This window comes from Clarias gariepinus, chromosome 6 (genome assembly GCF_024256425.1).
Source record: "Clarias gariepinus isolate MV-2021 ecotype Netherlands chromosome 6, CGAR_prim_01v2, whole genome shotgun sequence".
NCBI classification, from domain to species: domain Eukaryota; kingdom Metazoa; phylum Chordata; class Actinopteri; order Siluriformes; family Clariidae; genus Clarias; species Clarias gariepinus.
In genome coordinates this window covers 29,851,120-29,873,962 of record NC_071105.1, presented here as the reverse complement: position 1 = coordinate 29,873,962, position 22,843 = coordinate 29,851,120, and the positions used below count along the sequence as shown (strand labels likewise).

Genomic DNA, 22,843 nt, shown 5'->3' with positions numbered 1-22,843 from the left:
CACTCACACACCCATTCACACACTACAGGCAATTTGGGAACGCCAATTAGCCTTACCTTAGCCCTATCTTTGGACTGTGGGGGGAACCGGAGTACAAGGAGGAAACCCACCAAGCACAGGGAGAACATGCAAACTCCATGCGCACAAAGACGGGAATCAAACTCGGACCCTGGACGTGCAATGCGACAGTGCTAACCACTACACCATAGTGATGGGTCGTTCATGAACGATTCGTTCTTTTTAAACTAATCTTTAATGTGACTCAGAAGAACAAGTAGTCTCGGAAAGTGATTCGTTTATTTTCTGCTGGGTGCATTGGGGGTCTTTTTATTAAAATGCAACATTTTATTTTATTTCTTATCAAAAGAACGAAATAAACTAAATGACTCAAAAAAAGATTCATTTTTTCACCAAGTCACAAAAATGATTTAAACTTCCCATCACTACTACACCACCGTGCCACCAATCCTCACTAGAACCAGAAAAAAACTTGCACATAACCTCTGCCTCATCCAAACTTCAATGGCTGTCATTGAATTTCATATCACTTTTAAAATACTGCTATTGACCTATAAAGCACTAAATAGTCTTGTACGAGAGTACTTAAGTGTTACAATCCACCACACCTACTTTTATCAAATGATGCAGGCTGCTTGTCAGTACCTCATGTTATGAAAACTATAGCAGGGGGGCAGAGCTTTTTCCTACAATAAAATAACCTTTCAATTAATGTTTGGGCCTCAGACACAGTGTTAAGGTTTAGGCTGAAAACCTATTTATTTAGCCAAGCAGTTTTGTTTATAGGCTATCCTTAGGTAAAGGAGCAGATCTGGGGGACTCATGGACGTAGAGTATTATGATGAACTGGTATGTTTGGGTCTTCCCCACTCTCATTGATCACCCAGGTCTGTTGACCTCATGAGGGAGCACTCATGTTGGTTTGTTTCTGGCTCTCCCTTTTAGTTATGATGTAATGAGACATGACAGACAGCTGTTCTCTAAGGACTGAAAGTCGCTCAAAAGTTCAGGACTGGAATTTCCCAGTCTACCTGAGCCTCCAGTAATGAACTGAACTCCATATTACCTTAAAGACATCAAATATTATATTAAACTTCTAGCCACCTAACACAGTATGACTGCAAAAAATTTCTCCTATTTGTTATCACCCAGATGATGGGTTCCCTGTTGAATCTGGTTCCTCTCAATGTTTCTTCCTATTGCCATATCAGGGAGTTTTTCCTTGCCATTATTACCCTCCTATCATTTTGATTCATACACATGATCTCACATTTTATACACATTTCCAAGACTATCTTTTGATTCTGTACAGCTGCTTGTATTGTATTGAACTGCTTGTGTAATTTTTCTGTCAATCTGCTTGGGCATACATGTCAATCAAAGTCACTGTACCACCCGCAGTCTATTACCTCCAAAGTTCACCTCTTATTAAACTGGATTGAGATGCAATAACCTTGAGAAGTAAGAGAAATGAGTCAAAATCAGTAAATACTTTTTAATAACTATAAATTTAACACAATAATGATGCTGTACAAATCCATCCACATTCTTATTCTATTGGTTAAAAAAAAAAAATGTTCTTCAAAACAAACGTCATCAAGAAGCCAAACACTCTCCGTCATAGGAATGCACTGGACAAACCAGCAGATTATTCCATAGGTATTTGTATAAAAACATAAAGGAATATTTAGGCATATACTTATACACACACAAACACAAAACACACACACAAAATATTTTAATTCATCATGCCCAGAATGAACCCAGAGGGGTAACCAACACTGAAACACATGTTAAATAAATCTGTAATCCTTTTGCCAAATATATATCATACTTAAAAAGCAGATACATGTTCATCATTCCTTGGGAATCTAGAACAATTTAAGAAAATCATAAAATCATAAGTAATGTTAAGAATCATTTAGATACATGCTTACACAAGCATCTAAAAAAAAATATCACAATGCATGTTTCAAAAGTTGTTTACAAAGAGGGCACTTCAAGAGAATGTTAAAAACTATCAAAAAATGAGCGCAAATATTACTGGAGTGTTTTGGACTATTCCAATCAAGCACTTATCTACAGTATGCTCAATAAATTAGGAGACAATGAAATTATCGACAAAGAAATTAGTGTTTCTATTACACATTAAGTAAATATCTGGGTAAATGAAATGCATGAAATGTAAACCTTTAAAAAATGTTTTGTTTGCATATATCTATGTAGAATATATTCTTCTGTTCTGTTACCTTTTTGAAACAATGTACATAATGTTTACAGGGTTGACAAGAGCACTAAGGGATATGCATCTTAATTTACATTAAGGTTGACAAAACGTGTGCTGAAATTATAAAAGTGTGATAGATTGTATTTTGAACAGTAGTGTTTGGAATACAGTTGCACGCTTTTTCTTCTTCCTATTCTTCAGTCCAAAAAACTTTGCACTTAAACATCAAATCTGTCTGGTTCAAATAGCTGCAGCAGTTCATAAATGGTGAGGAGGTATCATTCGTGTTAAACAGAAAGTATTAATTGGCTGCCCAAGCCTCCAGGTCCTTTATGTCATCCTCCTCCTCCTCTTCTTTTTTCTTTGCTGCTATAAAAATACATTTAAAATATGCTCATTAGCTTTGTAGAAACTATGCAGTAATAAGGTTGGTAGAACTAGGTTTTGAGCCTGTGCAAGCATATCAATATTATTATTATCAACATCATTATCAGTATCATGGTTTGTTAAATGTTCAAAAAGAAAAAATAATACCATGGTTCATTATGGATGAATAACCATCATCCATATCCTATAGCTTTAATTTGCCATGCCCACAAAAATTAGATATAGAAGATATCTTAGATATTAGCAGGGTCTCCCAAGCGTAATGTGATGCATCAAATGACGGGTCCTCCACAATCACTTGATCTATATCCAATTGAGGTGGTTTGGAATGAGTTGGATCAGAAAGTGAAGAAAAGCAGTGTGTATATACTGTATATAAATTAAATATTTTAATTGAATAAAAATGTGCTGTCTACGCAACGTTTATGGATTATAGATCACCCAGATTTCGATTCAGTCATTTTCAACAAAAATTTTAATGTTAAATATATACGTGTTGATTATTAATAAAGAATGGCTAAAATGATATGAAATGCTCCATTTACAATATAATAACATTCTAAACCGGAACAATCTCAAAAAAAAAAAAAAAACCTTCAACATTTAAAAGTCTTTAGAGCATCAGCACAAAACAATTACCTGGCCTGGGAGGAAGGGATGTGGAGGGTACATTTGGCAGCAGTACATTTTCTGTTCCTCCAATCTCCAGTAGGTTTTTGTCTAGCTCTTCCTGCTCCAACTCCTCCAATTCTGCCAGCAACTCATCCTAAACCATAGCATAAATTTAGAACTAAAATCAACAAACAACCTTAAAGTCCCACATAAATATGATAGGACATAACATCTGATGCTAGAAAATAGCAAAAGGCATGTAATATTTCTGTTTTTACCTCATCAAACTCCTCTCCAAACCCAACAGGCTTTGAAATTGCATCTGAGATTTCTTGTGCCAATTCCTGCTGCTCTGTGATGTCCTGCATGAGTTCATCAACTTTATCGATGTCCCTAAGACACAAAAAGCAGACCACAGTTTTTAGTAACAGCACCATTTTAATTACATTTTACTATTAGCCTTCTTACTATCAAGGACTTACAGAAGGGTTTCTTAGTCCACTTTAATTGATTATTTAAATCTGAATTTGGTCAATGTCTGTTTCAATTATGGAATACATACACAGATTACTAACACTAAGGCATGCCCACTAAATCACCCACTGAAAAGCCTGAAAGAGCTCTAGTTGAAGACTCTATTCTGAAGCAGTACTTATATCCCAGGTGCCAGAGTGCCAGGCATAGCATATAACCTTAGAGTCATAGGCCACCATAATTTTTCCAAGATAGTTTTCCAAGTACATGCTGGAGCCAATGATATATGCCCTTGTCAGTCAATGGTTAGTACAAGAAACCTTGTAGAGGTGTTTACATTAGCAAATGGATGATGTCTAATGACATAAAATACTCTGTCCCCATACAAATGGGATATGGGGTGGTAGCTCAGAGGGCTAAAGCACCCAGTTACTGATCGGAGGGCCAGCTCCACCAGGTCGTCACTGTTGAGCCCTGCTCCAGGGGCTGACCCTGCGCTCTGACCCCAGTTATAGACCCCTGACCCCTTATAGATAATTGAGGTACCATTGAGGGCAAAGCTTGCCTGTTAGGGTGGGACAGTCTTAATCCCACTCAGCAAGGTGCTGCTCTCATTTCTTGCAGAAATTGCTATAGTTCATCGTCACAAAACAGGCCTAGTTAATTAGTGATTATTCAGAGCCCAGGCCAAGGAGTAGATAAACAGGCTAACCTGATTCATCACTCCTGAGTCATTACTCAGGTAAGACCTTATTGAGAGTATGTCTACTCCTTGAGGTTAACAAAAATTTATAGACTCTATCCTAACAATTTTTTCAATTCAATTTTGTATTGCTCTTTTAACCAATGTTATTGTCACAAAGCAGCTTTACACAAATTGTTTTAATCAAAAGAATTAGTTAAGTTTGTATGGAATGTGAATAAATCAAAATGGTCAGATAGTCCCTGATGAGCAAGCCCAGAGTGACAGTGGCAAGGAAAAACTTCCTAAGATGGCAATAGGACAGAACCTTGAGAGGAACCAGACTCAACAGGGAACCCATCCTCATTTGCGTGAAACAGAAAGCAGGAATTGAACTGCATTCATACTGTGTTAGGTGGGAGGCAGTTCAGTATAACATCTGATGTTAATATGGAGTCCAGGTAGTTATTGGAGGCTCAGGTATACTCGTAGGAAATTCCAGTCCTGAACTATCGAGCAACTGCAGCCAAGTCAAGTCCTCAAAGAAACAGCTTTCAACAACAGTCGAGGGCAGAACCATCTTTATGGTAGAGCGAAACCATCCCCAGTCCTTACTACCGCACAATGTTGTTGTGGAGATTTCTGCAGGACTTATTTCTGGTTAAATTACTAATTACGGTATTAAATAAAAATCTAGGATTATTTTTGTTATTTTTTATAAGAGTGGAGAGATAAATTGATCTAGCAGCACTGAGAGCTTTTCTATAGTTCAGGATGCTCTCCTTCCATGCTATTTAAAATACTAACAATTTAGTTTGAAGCCATTTACGTTCTAATTTTCGAGCGGTCTGTTTTAAAGATCGTGTATGATCGTTATACCAGGAAGCGAGTTTCTTATCTCTAATAATTTTTCTTTTAACTGGAGTTACATTATCTAAGGTATAACGAAATGTTGACTTTAATATTCAGTCGCCTGATCCGAGTTCTTTGGAGTCAACTGGCGACCCCAATCAAAGTTGGTAACTCTGGGAGATTACTGATAAAGCTCTGTGTGGTAGTTGATGTGAATGTACGGTAGCGCGGCGCTGTGTGTACATTATTACTATGACACACTTTAATTGAGACAAGATAGTGATCTGAGATAACTTCAGACAGTGGAATTGTGAATAAATTTCTTATACTTAATCCGAAGAATATTATTAAATCTAAAGTGTGACCTGCTTTATGAGTGGGTCCTACTACACACTGATTTACTCCTACTGAGTCCAGTATGGACATAAATGCTCTAAGCAGAGGGTTTTCCGGATTCTCAAAATAAATATTAAAATCTTTAGCAATTAACACTTTGTCACACAATATTATCTACAGACCCCCAGGACTGTACACTGAATTTGTGGATTTTCTCTCAACCTTGGTCCCCTTTATAGACAAAGCATTAATTACTATAGGCTTTAATGTTTATTTCAAGGATCGAGAAGAAAATTTGAGAACAGCATTTATGTCCATTCTGGTCTCCATAGGGGTAAAACAGTGTGTAGCAGGACCTACACACTGAAAAATAAATTATGACTGACCTTTGGATTAGATTAGAACCTGTTTCATACTCATTTCCCTAATTTTCTTTTGATTTTGTAAAGGTGCTTTGCGACATTGACCATTGACATTGCACTATACAAATAAATTAGAATTAAATTAGAGAAAATAGTGATTTTTCACAGTACCAAGTTTTCTCATATCATTATTTCATCTTATTTAAAGTGCGTTTTAGTTATAAATGTACGTACATTACCGCATAAAAAGAACATTCACGTCAACTACTGCATAATTATCAACTATGATTGTATCACTGACTGTCCCCACAGAACTCAATCAGTGACTAAGGGCACTATCATCCAAGGCACAATTGATTGCTACTGTGCCCAGGAATGATTCTTCTCCCTCTCCACACTCCTGCTGACCAGCGTACATTATTATTATTGTCCATAATTGGTTACATTGGTGTATTTACACTGTCTGATACAGCAGAGATTGAGTGCCCTCTCAGTCAATGTTTGTACTATGCCTAAATTTACTGATATTTTGGGCAAAAATGTCAAGAGTAATCCTCTCGCATGCATTCCTACTCCATCAGCTATGGTTGTGTAGGCCAAAGGATAGGAATGGCACATGCTACACACTAGGGATGGGAACTACCAGTCACCTCCCGATACAATATCATGATTCTTAGTTGCTGATTGGATTAAAATTGCAATTCTATAAGTATCACAATTTGATAAATGTGCAGTTTCGATATTACATTTTCACCCAATTTGGTTCCAATTTTAAACCTTTAAAAAAGTTTAGAGTGTAAATAAATGTAGCCTGTTCCTTATTACATTATTCTGTGCAGCACGTATGCATTATCCACCAAAATTTTTATTTCTAAACAAATTTAGCAAATAATTCACCTCAAATCTTACCTCAAACGCCTCCAAAGTCTCAAAACTCAACAGTGAGCGTGGGTTGAGCATGTATGGCTTCCAACATGGGCATCCTGATCTAACGAACGTGATTTTTTTACTACTTGGTGCTCGTGGCGGTTTGAGAAAGGTGGAAGTATGTGTAATAAGTGGGTTGAGAATAATTCGCCAACAGATTTCAGAGAAGATAGCAGATCGGAGGCTTTTAACTAGTGTGATTTTTGATAAGGTAACATCATAAAAATCTGTTTCTGTTGTGCCACTTTCTGCTCTCTGTATAGAATGGTTTATAACTGAGGCTGATCGATCGATCACCGGTCGTGACTCATCGATTTAAATAACCAGTCAATTCTGGTCACTGGCCGATTGACAGGTTAATCTCTTTTATAAACATTAAAATAAATAAATAAATAAACAATTTAAGTCAGTGTGGTGATATGTGAATCGGCACACAAAAGAATCACAATTCTCTAAATCGAATGTTCTAAATGTTTGGAGTCAGCATTCTGTTATACTCTATATAAATGCACAATTACCTCCATGTAAAAAAATAAGAGAGTAAAAACTAGCATGCTGGTACAACGATCACACATGCACCGTAAAACACTCTAAGATTAGAAGATCAATTGACAAAGAAATTTGTAGCATTTCAAACTGTGTGGAAGGAGAGTGTCCTAAACTATAAAAAAGCTTTTAGTGTGGCAAGACCAACACATTGCTCCACTCTTAAAGAAGAAGAAAAAAAATATTACTAAATTCTCATTTATAACTAAAGTGAAATGAACTAGGAATTAGACCTTCTGCACACCAAGAACATGTAAGGTCTTCATGAAATTCTTTGATAAAATTCAGTGTTTAAAATCAGACAATTTTATAAATTACAATAATGATGATAACCTAACTATATCAGATTGTTGTTGTTGTTGTTGGTCTTTCGGCTGCTCCCGGCAAGGGGTCGCCACAGCGGAATATCCGGTCCGCACTACCACTTGGCACAGGTTTTACGCCAGATGCCCTTCCTGCGCAACCCTCCAATTTTATCCGGGCTTGGGACCGGCACTGCATCCAGTGGCTGGCGTATCAGATTAGCATTTAGAATATTTTACTTCCTGGTAAGAGACTACAGTACACTAGTTTTACTCATCTCAGTCTATTTAAACAGATAATACCAGAAATAACTGAACCTTTAAAAAAAAAAAAAAGTTATTCACTCAGCAATGGCTACGTACCTTAAAAGTTTAAACAATGGAACATTTATTAAAACGCCAATTAAGAAATCTGACCTTGACCCCTATTACATCCAGGGTTTCCCACAGGTCTGAGATGCATTTGTGGTGGTAACCAGCAGAACCGCCAGCAATACCTGCCAGCACAAAAGAGGTCTACTAAAGTTGTGCTTAAAGGTTTGCATACCACATTTGTAAGATGTGTACCATTATATAAGAAAATATGAGTGAGAAGGCAAAACAAATTTATTTTATTTCTTATAGGCCTCAAGTTTAAATGAAGGGCATAACAGAATGGCATAATTGTCACACAAAACATGACAAAAAAATGAGGAAATAATCTATTCAAACGTTTGCATACAGTACCTTTAGTTCTTAATATTGTCTATTGCCCCCTTTAAGCAGTCTTTCGTAGTAATTGTGCATGAGGTCCTTAATTCTCTCAGGTGATATAGCAGCCCATTCCTGTGGGCAAAATGCCTCCAGTTCCTGAAAATTTTTTGGTTGTCTTGCATGAACTGCACGTTTGAGATCTCCCCGAAGGGGTTGAATGATATTGAGGACAGGAGACGGTGATGGAACCTTTACCTTTTTCTGTTGTAGCCATTGGAGGGTGAACTTGCGCTTTGGACCATTGTCATGTTGGAACCTCTAAGAGCGTCCCATGCGCAGCTTTTGTGCTGTAGAATGCAAATTGTCTGCCAGTATTTTCCGATAACATGCTGCATTCATCTTGCCATCAATTTTGACTAATTCCCTGTGCTACTGGAGCCTCAAAACATAAGAGATCCACCATCATGCTTTACAGTGGGGATGGTGTACAGTACTTTTCACCATGATCATTTATGGCTGTGACTAGTTACATTTTGGTCTTCTCACTCCAAATGACTCTGCCCTAGAAGCTGTTAGTCTTGTCTAGGTGCTATCTGCTGTACTACGAGCAGGATTTTTGTGGCATGGGCCACACAGATTTCTCCTGATTTTTGTGTTCAAGTATGTCTTTATTGTGCTCCTTGAAATAACACCATCACTTTTTTCCCAAGAGAGTATTTCTCTCAAAGTTTTTCATATATATATAATTTTTGATTGCATCCCATACAATTCTTCGGGCAGTAGTAGGTGAAATCTTTCTTAGTCTACCTGACTATAGCTTAGTATAAACTGAGCCTCTTTTCACCTCTATCAGAGTTTAAACAGTACTGGCTGGCATTTTAATGTGTTGAGATATCTTTTTATATACTTTATATATGTACAACTACCTAATTACACAGATCTATTGGCAGTTCTTTTGTCTCCCTCATGGTGCAAGTATACAGCCCAGTCAGTGCATCACCTCATGAGCTGAGAAACCCATTGACTACTTATGCAGACACCAATTTGTACAGACACTAGATTTTATCAAGCTGCTTTGCGACAGTGACAATTGTTAAAATCACTATATATATAATATAATACACATATATAAAATTTAATTTGATTAATTACAATTACGAAGGAATTTAATCATAAATGTGAGCCTTCCCTTAAATAGCCAATTGAACCTGCGTATGTCTTTAGATCACAGATCAGCAGATTCCAACCTGTCTGCCAATATTCATGAGTTTTCAAGCAAGTTACGTCACAAAAAAAATAATTCTTGGGAAAACAAGAGGGTCCTGTGCAACCTATAGTGCTTGGGCCCTAATTATAAACTAGTCATCTTTATAATTTTTATTCAATCCTGAAATCCTAATGGTTTAAAGATATAAAAGTTTAGAACGCAGCTCTTGTGTATCAACAACTAAATCACAGATTGTAGAAACAGATGATCACAATACAACTTGCACAATTTAATTAAAAGCTGAACAGAGGAACAGTAATTACTTACATGTGATCATGGGCAGCTTTCATGGCCTTAGCAGCAAACCCCATGTTCTTGATGACCTCAGTGTTCGTATTTGCATTCTCCAGTGCCTCCCTCTGAAACTCAATGGTGGACAACGTTCCATCAATCTGAGCCAACTGCTTTTCATATCGCTTCTTGCGTTTCAACGCTTGTAGAGCCGCTGTTTAAAAACAAACAAAAACAAACACAACTGATATTAATTACAGTTCAGGTGCATCTCCATGGTGCACAATAGGTTATAATTAGGGATGCACCGAAATTTCGGCCGCCGAAAATTTTCGGCCGAAATAGCATTATCGGTTTCGGCCGAAACGTAAGAAAGCGCCGAAAATAAAAGCCGAAATTGTCGCCACGCCTCTCCCATCCTCCCGTCTCGTTCGCGCTGTCATTACGCATCAAACACGGAGTATGTCGGCGGTTTGGAAGCAATTCAAAGTTTCAGATGCAGACAGCAAAGTTGCAATATGCAACATTTATTAATTTTTTTATTAATTAATTTGTAGTTTTTGTAATACAAACAAAAAGAAAATATTTTAAACATGTTTTTTAATGAAGCCATTTTCGGTTTCGGTATCGGTTTTCGGCCAAGTGCATCCAAAAATTTCGGTTTCGTTTTCGGCCCAGAATTTTCATTTCGGTGCATCCCTAGTTATAATCACCTGAATAAGGCACTATTTTATCCCAGTATCATTTTTCTACTAAATAAAACATGCCCTGACTTTAAAAAAAAAAAAAAAAAAAAAAGCCTGTTATTAAGTCAACCTAATGTACAAGTTAACATATAGTTTTATGCTGGAGAGAACAAATGCAATGCTTAGAGAAGCAAAAGGTGCATGTGTGTGTGCACATGTACACATGATAGAAAACGAGGGCACACTCATTTGTGTGTGGACATGAGTTCTGCTCTAGCGTTGACAAGTCTGTGTGCGCTGAGACTGCAAAAAAAAAAGAAAGAAGGAATAACAACAAAAGTACAAGAGCAATCTTGTTTTTGTGAAAGATAAAAAGAACAATAGGCAAAACATGTAATGTGTTTTTACTTCTGAGCACAACAAGAATGTAATGCCTTTGAAGCATGTGTGAAAATGACCACCACTTAGACAGTTAAATTAGTTGTTTTCATGCAGTTCATGCAAGTTCTCTTTTAAACAGACCACACATGTATTTTGCAGGTTGATGTGTCTGTTGATTTCCTACCCAACGATGCTAAATCAGCTTCATTACTCAGGACAGTCTGGTCATCCATTTAAATCAAAAACAGCTTTTTTGCTTACTAGTAAAAAAAAGTTTCTACTTCTAAAAGAGTCAAGTTTAGTCAGATACAATTATCTTAGATTTGGTGATCTTGTTTTCTCTTAATGCAGCCAACATATTGTATATTGGACAGGTGATATTTAACATTTTTTGGCTACCAAAGACATAAAAATTATTTTGACTTCAGAATATGGGACTTATTGAAAACTTTAATTATTTTAACTAAAACCTAAGCATTAGCTGCAATCAAGCATCATTTGCAAATGGACAGAGCTGGGTCCAAATATGTCCTTTAAAACACTGTCCATTACACCCATGACCTTTGTGGAGACCATATCTTGCTGTCCAAGCAAGCACAGGATACTATGACTGTTGTACATGCTGGTGATGCTGTATGCTGTATGTATCATTTTCCTGAACCCAATGCCATTCCTTGATGAACAGCTTGCTTGATTTGGGTTGGCTTACTTTTATTTGACAGGATGTTTAATCAAGGAATAGTCACAGACTCTGGACTCTTATGACTTTAGGTCATGGTCCCAATCTTCAATGCATTTTATGTTTTTTAAAATATTTTAAAATAACAATTTTATTATTTAAAAATTTGTATGTTGAACAGGATGCAACGAAACATTAAGTTTACGCACACAATCTATTTCATGCTCAATAAATATGCATCAATTAGACATATCATTATGACCACCCACCCACCATTATGATGTGCTGTTACATTTGTATTGCAACCAGCACTAACTTTGTTACCAATTTGACCTACAGTATTGTAGCTCATCTATTGGATCAAAATACACAGGCCAGATTTCACTCCCCATGTGCATCAGTGAGTCTTGGCCACAAAACTGTTGCCAGTTCACTGGTTTTCCTTCCTTGGAACATCCAAAGAATTTGTTGTTTCTTAGTATTATTACATTTAGATAGTATAAAATATATCCGATAAAAAAATGTAAAAAAAACCTGTAGCACAACGCAGTCACAACCAAGGCCTAATCCACAAGTTACGGCCTCACCTTTGTGTAATTCGCCGCCGCGCGCTGACCCCACGGTTCCCCAGGCAGTCTCTGTGATTGAAATGGGTGCACTGAAGCTTGAGAAATTATCCTCACTGAGGAACGAAATTGTGAATATTTTTAAGGCGGAACTGCGTGCTGCATTGGAGGATGACTTGTCCACAATTAAATCGGAATTACAGGCTGTAAAGACACAACTGGCTAATGATAAGGCCCCGATTGAGGCCGGACAGTCTGCGCTAAAGGATACCGTAGGTGAGATGGAGCGCTCGCTCTCTGGTTGTACTGATGACATTACTGCAATGTAAAGTAAGATACAAGGTTTTACAGCAGATTTAATTAAACTGCACAACAAGATTACACAGGATCACGGTGTAATAATATTCGCATTATCTGTGTTCCTGAGGGTCCTAACAGCTGCACTACCTCTAGTATCGCTGCATTGCTTAAAGAGGCGCCCAGCCTGAAGAAAGAGCCGACTTTAGACAGATCTCACCGCACTCTACAGCCTGTACCAAAGCCTGGTGATCGATATTGAGCTGTTGTGGCCAGATTTCACGACTACAGTGAATGCCTTGATGTTTTACGGTGTACCGTGTGGCTTCTTCGTCCTTGGGTAGGTCACATTTTTCATTCTAATTTTAATTCTTAGTCATGGGGTGTGGGCATAATAGTAAATAAAAAGATACAGTTTTTACCCAACCATATAATTGCTGACAGAAATGGCAGGTATCTTACTGTTGCAGGCACACTAATTCAGACCAAGGTTTTGTTGGTAAATGTATATGCTCCAAACTTCGATGATCCAGATTTTGCGAATAAATTACTTAGAAGCCTTCTCTGCTTAAACACCCACTTGATCATTTTTGGGGGAGATTTAAACTGCGTTTCTGATCCAGTTTTGGATCGCTCTAGCTCTCGCATTGTGTCCCAGTCTGCCATGTCTAAAATATTTTTTTTTTTCATGTCACAGAATGGCCTTGTAGACCCATGGAGATTCCATCATTCATATTCTAGAATTGATTATTTTTTCATTGACAGTCATCTTAATCTTTCTGTTGTTTTTCAGATTATTTAAGTGTTGTAATTTCTGACCATGCTCCCTTATCACTGGATATACAATTATCAATGCAAAAACAGACCCCATCATTTTTACGGCTTAACTTATTAAATAGTTTCAATTCAGGCAATGCAGTCTAATAAAGCTTCAGGTCCAGATGGTTTTCCAATTAAGTACTAAAAAGTCTGTAGATAAATTGGCACCATTGCTTCTTGGTGTGTTTAATAAATCCTTAGACCAGGGCTCACCACCATCTACTTTTAACCAAGCCTCAATTGCTCTTTTTCTTAAAAAGGGAAAGGATCCCCTTCAGTGTGGATCATATAGGATCATATATCATATTATCATTGCTAAATGCTCATGTGAAAGTGTTGGCTAAAGTAACTGCATCCCATTTGGAGGATGTATTACAACATGATATATCTGAGGAGCAGACCGGTTTCATAAAATAACTGCATTTCTTTTTTCAATCCTTGTACACTTTTTAATATAATTTACATCAAACAAACATCTGTATCCCATGAGGTTGTAATTTCACTGGATGCTGAGAAAGCTTTTTATAGGGTTGAGTGGGAATACTTGTTTGCAGTATTTCTTGGATTCGCTTTCTTTACCAATCCCCCCCAGCTAGTGTTCATATAAATGATATAACCTGATTATTTTACTCTTGGACATGGTAACTGGCAGGGGTGTCCACTGTTACCACTGGGCTGGAAAACCTCCTAGAATCCAAAAGACCTTACTACAGAGATGTAGACTGAGTGGTGGACTAGCTCTGCCTAATTATCAAATTTACTACTGGGCTGCACCATTTCAAAAAATTTATTTTTGGATAAACTCTGAATTCCCATAGTGCAAATTAGAGTTACTGTCTAGTAAACCATTCTGTATATTAGTTCTACTTTGTACTTCCTTTCCAATCAAACATGTTCAATAGACGGATAACCCAGTGGTTCTTAATACACTTAAGATTTGGTATCAGCTTAGATGGCACTTTTCATTTGGATCTGCGTCAGTAATGGGTCCATTGCATAGAAATCATTTGTTTCCCCCGTCACTTCTAGATTCAGCATTTTTATCATGACACGACAAAGGCATCACATATTTTTATAATTTGTATGAAGATGGATTATTTAAAAGTTTTGCTAGTCTGTCTTTGGAGTGTGAGCTGCCTGCAACTTATTTCTTTCGTTACCTGCAAGTTCACAACTTTGTATCCAAGTGTTTTCCTAATTTTCCTTCTATACCTCCCAAGCAGCGCTGGGAAAGTCTGATCACATTTAATCCGTATCAGCGAGGTGTGATATCAAGAATATATCATTTTAGTTTATCTTTTAGTCAATGTAAAATCATTAAAACCAGATCTGCTTGGAAAATGAACTTGCAGTTGAGTTTGGAATACGCTCCAGCTCTTCCTGTGCCCGTATCAGGCTTATTCTGTTTAAGGTTTTGCACAGAGTCCATTATTCCGAATCCAGGCTAGCTGAAATATTTCCTAATGTCGAGGATAGATGTGACAGGTGCCATGCCTTTCCCTGTAATTTAAAGCCCAATCCCAATTCTATTTCCTACCCCTTCCCCTACCCCTCGCCCCATTCCCTTGTCCCTTGAAACGAAGTGGAAAGGGGAAGGGTTAAAATATTTCCCCAAAGAAATGGGACACCACTACAACACTGTTATACGTCACATTTAGCGATTTTTTGCAAACGTTTCTTTACAAAACATCACCATAAACACAAACACAAGACTAAAGGTAATATACATATAATAAAAACTTGTCAAAAAATCCTTATTAATGGCAAAAATTAGTTACATTTATGGGTCTGCTTGCTCGAGTGAGCAGCCATCTTGAAAATTTCGCTTAGCCCTTCGTTTAAAGTGAGGTCCCGAAAAAACTTCGTTTGGAGGGCTATCTGGCCTTTCCCCTTACCCCTACCCCTCCAACCAAAAGAGAAATGAGACGTGAACGGAGGGGTAGGGCTAAGTGTAGGGGTAAGGGGTAGAATTGGGATTGGGCTTAAGTCATATGTTCTTTTTGTGCCCAACCTGCACAACTTTTGGACAGGTTTTTTCAATCTCATGTCCACTATACTTGGTATAGGTGAAGCCATGTCCATTAACTGCTATATTTGGCATTACAGATGATTTAGTTCCATTAATTTCTGCACATAAAAATGTTATCGCCTTCTCATCTTTGTTGGCCAGACGTACAATACTTTTACATTGAAAGACTTTTTTTTTTTTAAGATAGAGAAGATAAAATATACCTACTAATCTTTTTCTTTTCACAAATCATTTATTTCTTATTTTGCAAACTTACAGGTCCTGCCTGAATGATCATCTAAACTCTAATGTATGACCAATCTAATTCACACAGATTCGTTTAAGCTGAAGGATGATAGTGGGTGTGTGGATATGTGTGTGTGTGTGGGGCGGTTTTAGTGTAATGTTCGGGGTGGATAGGGAGTTTTTCATTTTTCTGTTCATTTGACTTATATTAGTAATAATAATACATTTAATTAATTGTTTTTGATATTTTATGTATGACAATTGTTCAATAAAAAAAATTTTAAAGAAAAAAATATATAAAAATTATCCCAAAAAAGCTTGATCCCAATCTTCAGCAGTATGGAAATAAATGCCTAAATAAAATAATGCTCTAAATGTTTTCTAAAACTAAAATGGCCTTACAGAGCCTCTTAAAAAAAACTGAGAATGCTGTCTAATTCTTATTACAGTGAGTTTTGTCTGATTGGTGACATCTGCACTTCAAAGTAGCTGTTCAGTTAATGGCTAGTAGGGCAACCCAGATTTCCTGCACATTTCCAAGAGCTAAGCTGTGTGTTCATGCACATAAAGACTTATTTAAAAAAAAGTCAATTACTGTTATGCTGCTGTCCATTCAAACAATCTTTTACAGATGACCTACAATAGCATTTGTTAAATTATGGACAGCACACAACACCTTTCCTAATTAGGCATACACTGCATAAATCATAACTTTTGCGAGGAATATTGCACAACAATTAGTTCTGACTGAATAATCTGATTGGACGAGAGGCATTCCATGAGTGGTGATAATAGATTGCAACAGTACGACATTTAACTATGCATCATTCCAGATCATAGGTGCCTTAATTGTCATTAATCACACTGTCAGCCGTCAGCATGAGTGAAAGTAGGTTGGCACACTAAACAGTTATAAGGAGAGTGCAACTGCCTTCCAAAACTCACATTTAAAACCAGTCGGCAAAACACTTTCAGCAAGAAAACACACCTAATAACATTATCTTAAAAAAAAAAAAAAAAAAAACTTTGTCTTTTTAATAAATGCTTCTAAATCGTTCCGAATGGCCTTGGAACCCCCCGTGTTCTTTTATTTATGCCTACAAAGCTAACTAGCATCTAACACAAAGCTGGATCACAAATCGCTACCCCTGTTCAAGGGCCCTACGTGATATGTGGGACAAGGGACTAAAATTAAGGGAGCTGATATTCTGAAGCAGAATAAGTATAAATATAAAAAATAACATTACAGAGATTTACAAAGATTGTGCTGAATATCAGCATTGCTGTTATGCTTTTGGCACTCATGCTGCGCCCTTGTCTATGACCGCATCATGTTGACAGTAAAGGATTAACGTTGGTGCCAAAAGTGGATCAAATGTTAGGGCAAACTGCTCCGAGAACATCCCTGGACATGCATTACCTACAAAATAATTGTATAATGCAAGCAAAAATTAATAAACTTAAAACTTGAGAAAAAAATTCCAAAAAATAGAAAACTTCAATAAATTGGTATGTAAAAGATTAAATTCTAATTCAGTTATTATAATAATTTATAATAATTATACTATAATATTGTACAATTTAAATAAACTATAAGTATAAAAAAACTATAGCATTTAATATTATTTTATATTTAATGTAATAAGTATAATAATGTAATATTTTATTCATTAAAATATTTAGTTATATTTATTTTCGTGATCAGCATCCGAAAGTCTATAAAATAACGTACACCCATAAGCATTCAAGTAGCAACATCACTGTAGTGCAGTGTTATCGAGCCCTCAGGTGCTGTGAAACTTGAACAAGAGCTCCTCAGGTACTTTGCAAGAACGAATGCTCTCACCAAAAGGCAAGTTAGTGTTCAAGGCTGAGGAGCAGCCATACTCGTATACCTACATACAGTACCAAGATTTACAAGCCAGGGCTTCTTTTTTTAATTTTTAAATCAATTTAGCATTTTTAGCAATCAAATAGTAACAACAATACTACAATGTTAAATATAGCTCGGGTTAACATCACAAACTCACCTCTTTTGTTCTTTGTACCGTTTCTCTTTGCCGTTACGAGTTCCTGTTCAATTCTTTTTTCCAAAAACTCTTGTTTCTTAGTCAACATCTCTTCTGTATCCCGGAGTCGCTGAATAGCTTCTTGCGGGCTGGGAGCTTTACCTCCTTTGCCACTGCTACCAAACAACTTCCCAAACAAAGCCATCCTTTCTTTTAACGACAGTAATCAATATGTTAAACTTTTGTAGATAATCACAAAACTTTCTAGTTTGTATGTAGGTATAAAAAAAAAAATCAATCGCGATTTATCGGTATTAGATGTGCTGTTCCTTCTTACTCATGACTAACTAGGCCCTGTGACGACAGAGCGACACGCGTTATGAGTGACGGCAGGATAGCACGGCACCGAGCAACTGCACGTGTTCAGGGGCGTGGCTTTGGCTACCCGATCTGCCCCCGCGTTAATCCCCCGGTTTGCACCATGCACATTTTTTTTTGTGCTTTTTGCGTGACGGGGCGGAGAGACACGCGTTTACGCACTGATTGAAGTAACCTCCCGTCATATATATGTTACAAATCCTGCGCTTAGATCGGTTTGTAGTCCCCAGCCAAGCGCTCTGTACAGGGAATGCAGCCATGTAAAAGCATGATTTCAAACCGCAACGTGAGAAACGACTTAATTCTAAGGGAAGGTGTAGGGAACAAGGGAACTTTTTATCACTTCGCCGGAAGTGGACGTGCAAAAGTTCATCGCTGAAGCGCGGGAAATTTAAATATAGTATATAATTATTATAATTGACATGGATTAATATGACAATAAGAATTTGTAACTAATATGTAAAAATTCACAATGATAATAATTTCTCCGTACATCTTGTAAATAAGTTAAATAACATTCAACCTATTCAAACATTTCAGTAGTATACGGTTTGTATAGGTTTCTGTTTCAATCAATATTCAGCATTTAATTTCAGTAATAATTACATTTCCACAACAGACATGAGGTGCGTTCCGATCGGCCTGAAGTATACTGCACATGGTGTTCAGCCATGTTGAGTGTGATTCCAGCAGGCCGCGAACTGCTCAGTTCAAAGGGAACTGCGAACGATTTAGGAAACAACTTTACTTTACCGAAAAAGGGAATTAAAAAAATTCCCATCAGTCATTGCGTCTCGCTGAAGCTAAAAAAAAAAGGCTTTATATATTTATTATCATTATTAACGAGGACAGCATATCAATAGGACGCAATAATTGAAATTTTAATTATATGAAGTAATCCTTTGTATTATATAAACTAGTAATCTGTGAATATATATCCACACATCTTGAAAATCAACTATTTAATTTACAAGTTATACACGTTTCAATAGTATATGTTAAGTACCCTTTAGCTACGTAACTGGCCAGGGCCCGGTTTCCCGAAAGCTTCTTATCGCTAAGTAGTTCTTAAGTTGTACCTTATCCTCTCTCTTAACGTTATGGCGGGATTCCCAAAACGTTTGTACCCTAATATATCTTAGGTAAGTCACACGTTCGTAAGGTTGGTCTGGACCAGGGGCGTTTCTAGGATTTTCAGTTAAGGGGGGCTCAGCCCCCATAGATGTTTAACACATATTTGACTTGTTCAGAATCAGAACTCAAATAAGTCTTCTTGATCACACACGCTGTTTACCGTATAAACCTTTTTCTATGTACAGGTAGAATCAGAAAAATGTAACCAGAAAACAAAATATAACTTTAAACTTACATTGATTAGCAATATAAACAACACACCTATGAGGCTGGACAATGGAATAAACTGTGTGGGTGCCAATTATGTCAAACATTTATCTGTTTATTCTTTGACGATACTGCTGCTTTTTGTTAAAACCTGGCAGACATAAAAAATGTGAAAAATAGTTTCTGATGCAATGACTTCAATCAATGTTGGGGACTGAACAGAGAACTGTAGATGGAAGGTTTTTCAAGTCACATGGGAGTAGGTCTCAAAATGAGCAGCAGGTAAGAAAAGAACATCTTTTTTAAATTTAGTTAAATATAAATATTAAAACTTTGATCATCATGTTATCTAGTTTAATTTAGTGTTTTAGCTACATAAATAAGACAGTGGGTTCTCTATTCAACCTCTTGAAATTGTATAGCTACTAGGCTATTTATTCAAATTCATTATTATAGACAAACATTGTGTTAATGTAATTAAACAAAGCATCTTTTTAATATTATTCTTTTTTGTTTCTATTTATTTAAGAAAGTAACTTTTTTCTAAATCAAAGTGACAACAACCCTACTTTAAGGCTAAAAAAGTTATTTTACGATTTATACAATATTTATTACAAAAACAAGGATTTTTCTATCTCTGTAAATCACACTGCAATGAGTGCACTGAATGCTGTCTGTCACTATTTTTTAATCATTTATGTGCATAACTCTATGGTAGTTAATGCCATATGCACTGTTTTATATAGACAGTTAGGTTTTCCAATTAAAACAGCAGCGGCATGATTGTTTTATAAAGTAGACTATAGGTTAATAGAGTGTGTATTAAGGGCTTCATTATCACCAGAGGAAACAGCTGGTGTGATGAGGGTGAACACAGCGAAGATTTAACTGATTAATCCCTCATGATATTTTGTTAACTGTATTGATGAGAAAGGACTGCACTGATGCAGATAGAACAATTTATCGAAAAACACACACCTTGCCTTAATCCACGCTCTATGATGGCGAATTAAAGACCGCACTGAAAGACGGGGAGGAGCCGAAGGAGTCGAAATCTGCCGCCGCTTTCATATGAAATTTAAAGGGAACGATGGGCGATCAGCAGTGTTTGTGAAGTTTATGGAGAATGTTTAGGGGGGCTGAGTACAAAAATGTCCTAGCGACGCCCATAGTCTGGACCAACCTTAACTCACTCTTACTCAGCGTTGTTTCAGCTGAAGACGCTAGTCGCCGCCACTGAGTATCACTACATTATGGCACGTTATCAAAGTCGTATTAATGATGGAATATACTGTAGGCCAGTTTAAGAATTACATTTTATTTGATATCAGAAATAATAGAGTGACTTTTAATTAGTCTATTTCATAATGTGACTAATGCATTAACATTGGCAATCACACAGGTGGCAAACAATTTGGCTCCATATTAGATCGTATATGGGTAGTGAACTCTGGTCCCAAGATTGGAAGACAGCTTCTTTCGCAGCTGCTCTGCTTTGCACAGCAAACCTTTTTCCAACACTGACAATCTCCATCTCAGACTAATGTCGGTACTTTGCTACTACAAACGAGTCTTTAAAAATAAACATGCACCTAGATTAACATTCTTTAATTTCCTTGTGGATATAGACCGATAGATAGATAGATAGATAGATAGATACTATAGATAGAAAGAGCAACCTTTTACATGTAGGTTTCCTATTGCAGTAGGGAATCAGTTGATCTCCAGACTCCTAAAGAATGCCAAATGATGTCGTGTCTTTGTGCCACACGATTACTTGGTCTTAAGGAAAACACGCACTTGAGACTGGGAAGTTTGGATCATCCTTGACACTTGCCTTGCAAAGAAATAGGTGCATACACTACAAATGACATACAAACAATATTTACACACATCACACACACAGTCACTTGTGTGACTGTTGCTCAGCATCCATGAAAGAAACAAAGACAAGAGTATTGTCTTGTGGATGTACACCTCAAAATTCCAACTTCTTATGATGAGAAGCTTGGTCCCCTTTTTTTCCGTTGACTCTTCTCTGCCATCTTATCCATCTTTAGTCGTGGCCAAAAGTTTTGAGAGTGACACAAATATTAGTTTTTACAAAGTTTGCTGCTAAACTGCTTTTAGATCTTCGTTTCAGTTGTTTCTGTGATGTACTGAAATATAATTACACTTCATACGTTTCAAAGGCTTTTATCGACAATAACATGACATTTATGCAAAGAGTCAGTATTTGCAGTGTTGGCCCTTCTTTTTCAGGACCTCTGCAATTTCGACTGGGCATGCTCTCAATCAACTTTTGGGCCAAATCCTGACTGATAGCAACCTATTCTTTCATAATCACTTCTTTGAGTTTGTTAGAATTAGTGTTTTTTTTTTTTGTCCAACGGCCTCTTGAGGATTGACCACAAGTTCTCAATGGGATTAAGATCTGGGGAGTTTCCAGGCCATGGACCCAAAATTTCAACGTTTTGGTCCCCGAGCCACTTAGTTATCACTTTTGCCTTATGGCAAGGTGCTTCATCGTGCTGGAAAATGCATTGTTCTTCACCAAACTGTTGTTGGATTGTTGGAAGAAGTTGCTGTTGGAGGGTTTTTTGGTACCATTCTTAATTCATGGCTATGTTTTTGGGCAAAATTATGAGTGAGCCCACTACCTTGGATGAGAAGCAACCCCACACATGAATGGTCTCAGGATGCTTTACTGTTGGCATGACACAGGACTGATGGTAGCGCTCACCTTTTCTTCTCCGGACAAGCCTTTTTCCAGATGCCCCAAACAATCGGAAAGAGGCTTCATCGGAGAACATGACTTTTCCCCAGTCCTCAGCAGTCCATTCACCATACTTTCTGCAGAAGATCAACCTGTCCTTGATGTTTTTTTGAAGAGAAGTGGCTTCTTTGCTGCCCTTCTTGACACCAGACCATCTTTCAAAAGTTGTCGCCACACTGTGCGTGCAGATGCGCTCACACCTGCCTGCTGGCATTCCTGAGCAAGCTCTGCACTGGTGGCACTCCGATCCCGCAGCTGAATCCTCTTTAGGAGACGATCCTGGCGCTTGCTGGACTTTCTTGGACGCCCTGAAGCCTTCTTAACAGGAATTGAACCTCTTTCCTGGAAGTTCTTGATGATCCTATAAATTGTTGATTTAGGTGAAATCTTAGTAGCCACAATATCCTTGCCTGTGAAGCCATTTTTATGCAATGCAATGATGGCTGCACGCGTTTCTTTGCAGGTCACCATGGTTAACAATGGAAGAACAATGATTTCAAGCATCACCCTCCTTTTAACCCTGCCATTCTAACCATATCTGCCTGACATAATGATCTCCAGCCTTGTGCTCGTCAACATTCTCACCTGAGTTAACAAGACGATTACTGAAATGATCTCAGCAGGTCTTTTAATGACAGCAATGGAATGCAGTGGAAAGTTTTTTTGGGGATTAAGTTAATTTTCATTGCAAAGAAGGACTATGCAATTCATCTGATCACTCCTTATAACATTCTGGAGTAT

The 22,843-nt window shown here is 37.3% G+C and overlaps 1 protein-coding gene across 3 annotated transcripts; it reads right to left on the bottom strand.

The window, feature by feature from the left end:
* Window positions 1-1,499: 1,499 nt before the first annotated feature.
* Window positions 1,500-18,011, bottom strand: chmp4ba (charged multivesicular body protein 4Ba). Of its 3 annotated transcripts, none has more exons than XM_053497698.1 (5): window positions 17,629-18,011; window positions 9,953-10,130; window positions 3,523-3,637; window positions 3,272-3,398; window positions 1,500-1,889 (listed from the first exon to the last, which is right to left on the bottom strand). In XM_053497698.1, the coding sequence occupies exons 1-5, from the start codon at window positions 17,810-17,812 to the stop codon at window positions 1,765-1,767; spliced, it is 729 nt and encodes a 242-aa protein (XP_053353673.1). In that variant the 5' UTR covers window positions 17,813-18,011; the 3' UTR covers window positions 1,500-1,764. The 3 variants fall into 3 exon arrangements, with proteins under 3 accessions (XP_053353673.1, XP_053353675.1, XP_053353674.1); XM_053497700.1 differs by having other exon boundaries at window positions 1,500-2,611; window positions 17,629-18,010; XM_053497699.1 differs by having other exon boundaries at window positions 1,500-2,614; window positions 17,629-18,007.
* Between the last annotated feature and the right edge of the window lie 4,832 nt (window positions 18,012-22,843).